The 11140-nt window shown below is 36.5% G+C and overlaps 1 protein-coding gene across 4 annotated transcripts in view; it reads left to right on the top strand.

Moving 5' to 3' along the window:
* The first annotated feature begins 3809 nt into the window (after positions 1-3809).
* The window catches only part of LOC127450787 (tectonin beta-propeller repeat-containing protein 1-like), a 42641-nt gene continuing 35310 nt past the window's right edge, over positions 3810-11140 (top strand). For all 4 annotated transcript variants that reach the window (XR_007899031.1, XR_007899030.1, XR_007899032.1 and 1 more), the window contains exons 1-6: positions 3810-3867; positions 4353-4585; positions 8094-8279; positions 9984-10106; positions 10294-10416; positions 10830-11004. Coding sequence is in view for 1 of the 4 variants with exons in the window: in XM_051715141.1 (XP_051571101.1) it covers positions 4361-4585; positions 8094-8279; positions 9984-10106; positions 10294-10416; positions 10830-11004 (832 nt within the window). In the remaining 3 variants the exon portion in view is untranslated. The remainder of the gene's footprint in view (positions 3868-4352; positions 4586-8093; positions 8280-9983; positions 10107-10293; positions 10417-10829; positions 11005-11140) is intronic.

The raw sequence follows: 11140 nt of genomic DNA, 5'->3' as shown, positions 1-11140 counted from the left end.
CTGCACGGGTTTAGATTTGGCTTCATGTATTTCTGGTTCAATGTAATCATTTAGTTCAATCAAATATTTTTCAAATTATATCTAATATGCGTTAATAATGTTGGATGTTAAAAAATTATCTTAATGATTTCTTTAATTGTTTTCACTTAATTAATTGTAATAATCAGAATGTTAGCCTTAGTGTACGATTTTTTAGGCTTAAAAAGATAAACTTCACTTTCTTACTTTTTTACATGTTGGACACAGACTTATTCAAGGGTGGCATGAAGTATTACTCAACCCAAACTGTTGTTATAAAATACAATTAATGTGTGATTTTAGCATTCATTTGTTGGCTTTATCAAGTAACAACACTGTATAATAAGGATGCATAACACATTACAACACATTACTTAAAGGAATACAGTAGGTTGAACATGGGTAAAGTGGGATACATTTGGAAATCTCACTTTTCTTGGCTCTTTTAATTGTGATCCAAATGCCACATAACCTGACATTATACCTTTATAGAAAGTTAAGGATGTTTCTTACCTTAGTCAAAAGCTAAAATGAAGAAGTACTCAATACTATGTAGAACCACTGAAGACCCTCTTTTGACCAAATCCCAGCTTATTTCAGGCAGAGATGGTAAAGCGGGAGACTCATTTCCCCCCCTCTTAATCAAACCAGACAGGTGCCTGTACTTAAAGGAATATTCCGGGTTCAATACAAGTTAAGCTCAATCGACAGCATTTATGGCATAATATTGATTACCACAATAATGTATTTTAACCCGTCCCTCCATTTTGTTAAAAGAAGCTTTTTTATGCACTGCACAACACTGACAATTAATCATTATTATTGCTATGTAAGTTAATATTACACTGGTCTTTAAATGACTTGGTTTTCTGTCCCACTTTACCAGTATTCACCCTAGTTTACCCCAAGATGAATGTTCTTCTATAGACCTTTATGGCAACAACATTTCATAGTGACCATGACTCCAAAGAGAGAGAGAGAGAGAGAGAGAGAGAGAGAGACAGACTAATTTAATAAATGTTCTCCCCAAAAACAAATTAAAGCATGTCACGTTATTATTTAATACATTTTATTAAGGCTGTAAATTTTCAGGAATTTCTGTAATCGATTGTCATTTTAATAAACCATTAATCAACAATGTTAATACCGCTAAATGCTCTAAATAAGAATTTTATATACTGTAAAAGTACATTTTAAATAAATATACTTAAGCAATGTGAGTGTTGATATGTTCCTCTATTAGTAAATGACAGTCCACTGTACTTTAATGCATTTATGTTCAGTACCCATTTAATTTGTTCTGTTAATTTTTTATTAATATGAACAACGAATATGACTCTTTCTCTAATAAATCTTTATCGTGTGGATTGTCAAAATTTTCACTTTTGACTTTGAACTTAAGGGTGTAATTTCACTTGTGTCACCAAACAGAAATACACAAATGAACACTGTTTTCAAACAGTTTTTTTGAACATGACCCCCATCTGCCATTGATCAAACAAACAGATCGTCAACTACTTTCTTGTGGGGGCCAGATTATCCAGATGAAAACTCGGTTGGAGCCCAACTTTTTTCCTGTATTTATCTTACCTAACACTTCTAATAATATGAAAAACAAAACACTGTTAATAATATGTGTTTATTTACATTAAAATAGTATGTAATTCAATTACATTAAGATCGGCTGAAGAACAAACATGACCTCACACCCTCAACTAACAAATAGGTTTTGATTAGCTTTACTTAGAAAATAAAAACATACAAAGTAGGGTTATTGTTTATGAAAACTGAGAAAGAATGTTTAGATGTGCTAAAGTCTATATCTCTGTCAATATCAATACACTTAAGAGAACAATGGCAATCTAATGTAGAACTGTCTTTTTACACAAAATAAATGTAGCCCAAAACTGAAAAAGGACATAATGTCTGTTTTCTTTTTTAAATTTGTATTATCCACCCATTCAGTGAGGGCAAAATTATCCTTCTTTATCCAGCACACATGAATTTGCGCACAGGGGCCAGATACTTGTGTAGATAATAATCATTAGAAACAGGGAACAAACTAGTTTGATGATGTTCAGGATTGTGAATGCGGCCACATATCTGTATGTTTTGGAGAAGAGTGAAACTGAACTATGGCCAGACAAGCTTAAACATGCGCGCTCCTCCGGAAATGGACCACAGATCGCTTGACGGCCACTAATGCTCTTGCACGTGTTGAGTGTTGTTAAACTCACCGCTGAGCAGAGACCGCTCGGATGTTTACCGCGATTTTATCAAAATCATTTGGAAGGTCAAATAAAAGTGACTGGTGGGCCGCATCAAATAACTGACTGACATTACATCGTACCCGGAGACTCTGAGAAGTGATAGTACGCAAGAAAAATACATACTTGGAGTCGGTGACCCAGCGAAACCTGCGACTAGAGGTCGCTGTTCAGTCAAAGTTGGAGCGAGAACGCGCTTGGCGCTCGTGCACATTATACACATTACACAATACTTTATCACAATGGTAAAAAAAAAAAAAAAAAAAAAACATAATAAAACTGAACAGTTTTTATTAATGTATTTGATGCATAAATAACATTCACAATGGCACAACACAAACAGAAAAAAATATTAATAAAACGTACAATCATGAGAATAGAGCAAGCAATAGCACTCGGACAGCTTTTCTAATAAGTAAATAAATGTTTTACAGCATCACTCACTCGACGCGGCTGTTTCTCCGCAGCACTGACAACAGACTCCCCATGCGCGCTCACGATAATGCGCACGAGCGCCAAGCGCGTTCTCGCTCCAACGTTGACTGAACAGCGACCTCTAGTCACAGATTTGGCTGGGTCACCAATTTCGGCACAACACCGGTCCTCTGTAGACCAGAGAAGTGCAAGTACTGCGTACCGGTGAGTACTCGCCCACTTCAAGCACTGGATAAACTCTTTGTGGCATATTGATTACCACAAAAATCATTTTGACTCGTCGCTCCTTTTCTTCAAAAAAAAAAAAAAAAAAAAAAAAAGCACAAATCTGGGTTCTAGCGAGTACAATGGAAGTGAATGGGAGCCAATACGTAAACTGTTTCAAAAGTGTTAACAATATGCTTGTCAACATAATTTTACTGTATAAGATGTTTCTGTGTAAAGTTTTTGCTCATTTTACAACTTCGACGCCATGACGATGTCAACAAACACTAAACAACTGTAAAATTATGATTTAAACAACTTTACAGCTCAAATTACACATTCATCTTAAATGAAGAATTAATGAAAGTGCTTTTATAAAATTATACCCTGTGTATAATGTGTATAGCTTCAAATTTCTGGCTTTAAATCCTCCAAAAATTGGCCCCATTCACTTCCACTGTAAGTGCCTGACTGTAACCTCGATTTTTGCTTTTTTTTTTTAAAGGAAAGGAGGGACGAGTCAAAATGAATTTTTGTGGTAATCAACATTATGCAACGAATGGTGTAGATTGAGCTTAACTTGTATTGAACCTGGACTATTCCTTTAAATGCTCAGTTTTGTTGTGTTGTTGTTGTTGTTTTAAAACAGTGTTTGGTTTATTCTCCGTCTAAAGTAACACGTGAAGTATTAAAGTTAGTACTCATGTAACATGTAACCCTGAGTTTTAATTATTGAGAGAGGATGAATAATTGATCATGTAGACGGGAAAACGTGTGCGCACACAGTCTGTCCAATCAGAGGCTTCGATAACGGCACTTCCGTGAGCGCTGACCAATCAGAGAGTTAATACCCTGAACTTCCTGCTCCGGGTCTCTGAGCGCTTAGAATAATCTTAAACGGCTGGATGAAGACTCACTGTGCAATCAATACACAATACACAGGGTAAGTTAAACCATACATCATTTACTCGAATGCATATAAGGATGTCATGTCGTTATCTTTATCTGTATAGACAATAAAACGAAAACATGAAGACATGTAATGTAATGCGCATAATTGTTTTACATCTATTTGAATTAATCAGAGAATAATAATGCTGTAATACGGAATCCACTGAAGCAGGTGCAAGTTGACCAGCTGGTATCTAAAAACATTGAACAGTTAACTTTATATTACTAAACAAACTAGCTTTTAAAGACTTATTTATATGTTTGTACTGAGTTATAGCCCAGCTACGATCACAAGCATGATCATTAAAAAATCCAAAGCAAACGGTGAGATGCCATTTATTCAAGTGTAATTGATAAGTGTATTAACAGTGATCATTAATGTTTAATAAGCTACACAAGTCGATACAATATATATTGTATATTTTAATGGCACATGTAATAATAAACATCAAATGTCGTGCATGATTTGCTCTGCAGGGCCCATCATGCCCGGATCGCTGCTGTGGGCAGTGGATGTGTACGGGCGGGTGTTCAGTGTGTCGGCCGCTAGAGGCCGCTGGAAGCGCGCTGCAGATGTTCTGCTGGAGCTGAAGCGTGTGACGGGCTCTCCGCAGTGCTGTTGGGGCATTGGCTGCGACCATCAAGTGTATCTCAATGTGGATCCGAGTGATGTGCCTATCCGCCACCAGGAAGAGACCTATGAAAACCAGGTTTGTAAAAAAAAAAAAAAAGAAAAGATAAATATACTGTGATTTACTGGCATGAAAAAGTATTCTTAGGATAGGGTTGTTTTTGAAATGCAATCCTGTATGAACACGTGACTACAGAAAAGCTGTTGAACATTTTCCCTGTGGCAACCTGCTGTTTATTGACAAACAATGCCTTTGAAAGTTAAAAAAGCAATGTTTCACAAATTTTATACAGTTTTATTGTTTATTTTAATGGCTTTTCAGCAATATTTTACAGAAAAACAATTAGGAGGCATAAGGGTCATTGACAAAAAAGGCTGTCCAAATTTGAAGTCTTTTAAAAATCTAGTTTAAAACACACCTGTTAGGTTCGTAGACATGTAATATTTGTGTCCATGTTGGTTTCACAGAGTTTTGAAATTAATTTAGCATTTTCTACATAGAAATGTATTTATTGACTTTATAAATGTCATGTGGTGTAACCATCAAGTTAAAGGTATTGAAATATTTCCTTGCACCTTGAGTAAATAAGATAATACACAACCTAATTACTCATTTAAAAAAGTTTTAAAACATATTTTTCAAAGTAAATATATATATATATATATATATAAGTAAATGTACAGTAAATATACATTTATAAGTAAATATCAAGAAGTTTTCCCAGGGTTACTCCATTTGACCTGACAAAAAATGTGCCTTTTTTAAAAATCTCAAAATATTGATATGACCAAGTATATACTGTATATTTTTTAAAGGGTCTAAAGGGTTCCTCTCGGTTGTTGTTATTGTTTTTGTTGTTTTAAAGAGAAAAGAATACAAGATTATTCTGCACTATTCATGCCAACATTTCTTTTTCCAATAATTTTAGCTTTTATTGAAACTTTTATTTAATTTGAAAACATTTATTTTTTTACTGTCTCCAGATGGTAAAACCACATGACATTCTTTACTTTAAGCCCCATAAAAAAAATATCTAAATTACGCTGAACTCAGAAATTGAAAATGTTTTTTTTTTTTTTTTAAATAAAATATTTCTTATAGAATATGTGTATTCAAGTAATATTTTTGTGTGAATAGCATTTTTAATGTATTTTTGAATAATTTAAAAGATCCAGGCAAAAAAAAAAAAAAAAAAATGAAACATGAGAGAGCAATGTTGGCAAAGGTAAACAAAAATATCAAACCATTGTTTTGGTTAAAAGAAATTGTACATTTGTCAGTTGTAATAAATTACAACATGTAAATCACATGTGAAATCCCCTTAATCAGTTTGACCACTTGCCCTGACCTGATGAGAAAAACAATTCAACGTTAAATTCCTACTTTCAATATATAGTTGACCCTTGCCTGAATATATGCCAGTTATTGTGTTCACTTGTTTATTCAACAGCTATTACAAACACATTGACAACACTGGAATTTTATTTTGAAGAATTCATAAAATTGTCCCAAATATTTTTTTAAACTAGATGTTTGACAACCACTAGCGACAACGAACAATTATGCAATTTCACTTTTGACTCAAAACACTATTACTCACAGAAACCCTTGTCAGAAACTCCTCATTTTACAAATAGCTCCAGGCTCAAGTAAAAGAACAATAGTTGAAATGTTTTTTGAACGTTAGTAAACAGTTTAAACAAGCAACATTTACAAATAAAATAAAATAACAATCAAATTGCAGAGAGACCTAAGACAGTAACACAAATTTAACTAGCAAAATATGGGGGTCATGACATGAGGAATCAAATTTTCCTTGATCTTTTGACATATAATAGGTCATTTTACTATAAAAACATATTGTACATTTCAGACCTGAAAACTTCCTCATTAATAGAAAAATAGAATTTATTTAAACCAAGCTCCAGAAACGGCTTGTTTGGAATTTGTGGAACTTGTGAGGTCACAAGGACCAAATACATCCGCATAATGACTGCCTCCAGCAAGACATCAACGTTTCTGGTGATATGTGGCACGTTTTAAGAGCGGTACAAGCGCAACTTTTAAAAACGCGTCTCATTCAGCTGCTGCCACTGACTGGAAGAAACACATGTTGTTCTGTGTGTAAACAAACATGGAAGATGTGAGATGTCGCTCCTGTGAAGACCAGCGTCTCTGCTTTGGCTATGTTTGCTTATTCAGAGCATTTCAGTGTGGATTGCTTGTGAACCAGTCGCAATATGATTTAAGCATTGCAAAGGAACTGTTATTGTAAGATTGGGCAGTTAAAACATTATTGGACCACCAAAACGTAAGTAAACAATTTAATTTATGAATATTTAAAATGTCATGACCGCTTGATAGATTATGGTGCTGCTTGAGTGAACAGTTTAATATATTCAGATGAAATTTGCTAGATGTGCGTTATATGTTAACCCTGAAATTTAGTTTTATAAATGTTGTGGTTGTGTGGAGTTTGTTCACTTTCTTTGGATTGCATTTCAAATATGGATGTATTGGAAGGACTGCACGAAGTTAGCCAATCAGAACAGTGGGCATTTACACTGAAGTTTTAAAGGGCCAGAGAGCTTAAAACTGAGCATTTCAGACAGAAGGAAGGGTGGAAATGTATTATATATTACTAAATTATGACTGTTTTAGAGCAAAAAAACTATACTAACATTATAAGTGGACCTCAGGGAAGATAATACAATTATATAAAAAAAGAGGATGTCATGACCCCTTTAAAGGGATAGTTCACCCAAAAATGAAAATTCTCTCATCATTTACTCACCCTCAAGCCATACCAGATGTGTATGACTATCTGTTCAATTCAAATGAAGCTGAATTTCTCAGCTCTGTTGGTCCATACAATGCAAGAAAAAATCACATAAGTCAGCATAAAAATAATCCATTTCTCATTCACGGATGAGAATCAAATCACTTTCAAATACTTCTTGTGTTTTTGGTGATTCACATTCTTCCTGCATATTGCCCCTACTGGGCAGGTAGAAGAATTTCAAGCCAAAGAGGACTTGACAAAGAAGTATTGATCTGTTTCTCACCCACACCTATCACATCACTTCTGAAAATATGGATTAAAACACTGGAGTCGTATGGATTAGTTTTATGATTTCTTTATGTGCATTTTGGAGCTTCAACATTTTGGCACCCATTCACTTGCATTGTATGGACCAACAGAGCTGAAATATTCTTCTAAAATTCATAATTTGTGTTCTGTAGAAGAAAGAAAGTCATACACATCTGGGATGGCATGAGGGTGAGTAAATGATGAGAGAATTTTCTTTTTTGGTTGAACTATTCCTTTAATGAAATAATATACACTAATTAATGATCAATTTAAATAAGTAAAATGAAGATAGACATAAGACTAAATATTCGGCAAGAGGGAGAACAGTAATAATGAACACAAGTATTCTGATAAACACAAGCGCAAGACACAGAGTCATAGCAAAACTCCCACCGCCCCTCATATTATGGCATAAAAGGCATGCTGTGGTGCAGTTATACTGCAGTATCCAGTGACCTGCAAAGAATAATTTATTTTTGTCTGTCTGTTATACAGAGGTGGAACCCAGTAGATGGATACACTGACACACTCCTACCAACAGACCGCTGGCAGTGGACAGATGAGTTTGGCTTGAACCCACAGCCTCTTCACAGCTTTGTGTTGCCCTCTGTTAACTGGGAGTGGGAGGGAGACTGGTATGTGGATGATGAGAGCTGTGGAAGAGAAACTACAGAGACAGGGGTAAGTGACACTATCTCAGACCTCTCCAAACTCAACACATCCTAAACTCATCCCATCCCAAACTCATCCCATCCCAAACTTAGCCCACCCCAACCCACCACAATCTTAACATACTGTATTGTCTTAACCTATCTCAAACTCAAACAATCCTAAACTTAAGAAATCCAAAACTGAACCCATTCTGAAGTCAACCCACCCTAAACTTAACCAATGCCAAACTCAACCCATTCCAAACTCAACCCAATCCAGACTCAACCAATTCCAAGCTCTACCCAATTTAAACATCAACAATCACAACCTGTCCCAAATTTTACCCATTACAAACTCAACCAGCCTTACCTTAACCCATGGCAAACTTAACCCATCCTTAACTTAACCTATCCCAAACTGAACCTATCCTAAACTTAACGGATACCAAACTCAACCCACCCTTAAAGTAAGGTTAACCTACACCAGACTCAATCCATCCTAAATTTAAACGATCCCAAACTCAACCCAACCTAAACTGAAGCTATCCCAAACTCAACCCATCCTAAATTTAACCTATCCCAAACTCAACCTATCCCAAACTTAATCCATTCCAAACTCAACTATCCTATATTTAAATCATCCCAAATTTAACCCTTCCTAAGGCCTGTTGCACAAAGCCAGTTTCCGTGGCTACCTAGGTAAGTTTGAATTTAGTTTGAGCAAACTCTGTTTTTTTGGGCTCAAGAAGACGGGTCATTTTTTACCGGTATTCATTGCCATAGCAACTTATGGCTACATGGTTAACCTGCTCCGTAGCAGGTTTTATTCTGGGCTACAGGTCGCAAAAGCCAGCAGCCACCTTGTTTATGTAAATGTTAAAATTCTTCATATTTTCATAAAGATCTCTTGATCTTCAACGGAGATGTAAATGACACTCAATTTTCACGAGAAGTAAATCATATTGACTCCCTCTATGCTTCACGCATAGGGTGTTCATGGCAAATGTCACTCATTCATGTACACAAGTGTCAGGGTTAAGCATGAACTCAGGATCAAACTCTGAGTTGACAGAGAACGTTTGTACCGATCGTCTTGAGATTTCTGAACCCTATCTAAACCGTTTTGGCTCTATCTGGTTTTGTTAACCTTAAACTTACTCTGAAACACTGAGTTTGTTCAACTAGCTTCATGCAACAGGCCACTAAACATAACCATTCCAAAATCAACCCATCCTAAACTTAACCTATCCCAAACTCAACCTATCCCAAAATAAACCCATTCCAATCTCAACCAGCCTAAACTTAACCCATCCCAAAATAAACCCATCGTAAACTTTAAGCTTCCTAAATCCAACCTATCCTAAACTTAACCTATCCCAAACTCAACCCATCCTTAACTAAACCATCCCATACCCAACCTATCCAAAATTTAATCTATCCCAAACACAACCCTGCATAAACTTAACCTATACCAAATTCAACATACCCTAAACATAACCAAACCCAAACTCAACCCATCCTAAACCTAAACCATCCTAAACTCTACCCATCCTAAACCATCCCAAGCTTAACCCATCCTAAACTTAACCCATCCCAAGCTCAACCCATTACCAGCTCTTAACTTAATTCATCCCAGATCATTCCAAACCACTCACAATAATACAAAATAAGCCCAAATATGAAATCATGTCAAAATAGCCATGTAATACTACTAGTTTAAGTTTGGTTAATCTAGGGTTGGGAGTATGCAGTGGACTTCCCTGCCACCTTCACCAAAGAGAAGAAGTGGAACTCGTGCGTCCGTCGCAGGCGATGGCTTCGCTACAGAAGATATAAAGCCCTGGGATCATGGGCCAAGGTACCACAATGAATGAACACTAGCTAACTGTGTGTCTAACCATTAGATGGGAGTGAGGACTTATGTGTCTAAATAGTTTATTATTTCAATGGGGTACTAACAAAGTTCAGCCAACTGTGTTTTTATGTTTTATATTTTACACTGCCCACATATGTAGGGACATTCTGAATGTGACTTTTTGATCCAGGTGCCTGTGGACAGAGGAAGACCTCCTCCAGAACCCTTCATTGACATTAGCTGTGGAGGTTGGGGCATGAGTGACAGTCCTGAGAAACACATTTACTTGTGGGCCGTGTCCCAACAAGGGAAGGTAAGAGGAGACCTAACTGCAGCCTGTGCTATCAGATCTGCAAGGGACCCAAACATTAAAATACTCTCATCCTTTACCCACCCTCGTGTCATTGCAAACCCCTTTGACTTTCATTTGCTGGTCAAGCTATTTAATGGGGTCTTTGAAGTAGATGCAATTACAGTTGCATTACATGTTTCTTACCACTTGAGGTCAGTACTGTTCTATGTTCCAGTCCTGCTACTCTATATTTGGGCTCGACAGCCACCACATCCTTCTGGATTAGCCACTTGTTCACAAGAATGCGAACAATCTCTCAGTCTAGTAGTGGTTAATTTAAACTCTCTCTAAATGATTTGTAATTTTTGTTATAAGTTGATTTTTCGTAATATTACCGCAGAACAGGACTAAGGTGTGTGTTTATCTCTTCACAGGTGTGGGTCCGTGCTGGTATCCGGCACCAGAACCCAGAGGGGACACGCTGGGAGCCCGTCCAGGTGCCCAGAGAGGTGGCTCAGGTTGGTGCAGGGCCAAAAGACCTGCTGTGGGCCGTTCTGTGGGATGGACAACTCTTGGTCAGAACAGGCATCAGTAAAGACTGCCCTATAGGTCTGACACTAACAGATTTATTACTGGACCTTGAAATGCTTCTTTGATTCACACATACAGTATGTAGAACATACAGTACATTCTTTGATTGACTTACACATCACTGTTATTTGTTATGGTGAAACTGTCATCATGG

Source organism: Myxocyprinus asiaticus, chromosome 13 (genome assembly GCF_019703515.2).
Source record: "Myxocyprinus asiaticus isolate MX2 ecotype Aquarium Trade chromosome 13, UBuf_Myxa_2, whole genome shotgun sequence".
NCBI classification, from domain to species: domain Eukaryota; kingdom Metazoa; phylum Chordata; class Actinopteri; order Cypriniformes; family Catostomidae; genus Myxocyprinus; species Myxocyprinus asiaticus.
This window is presented reverse-complemented; position numbering and strand designations above follow the sequence as displayed.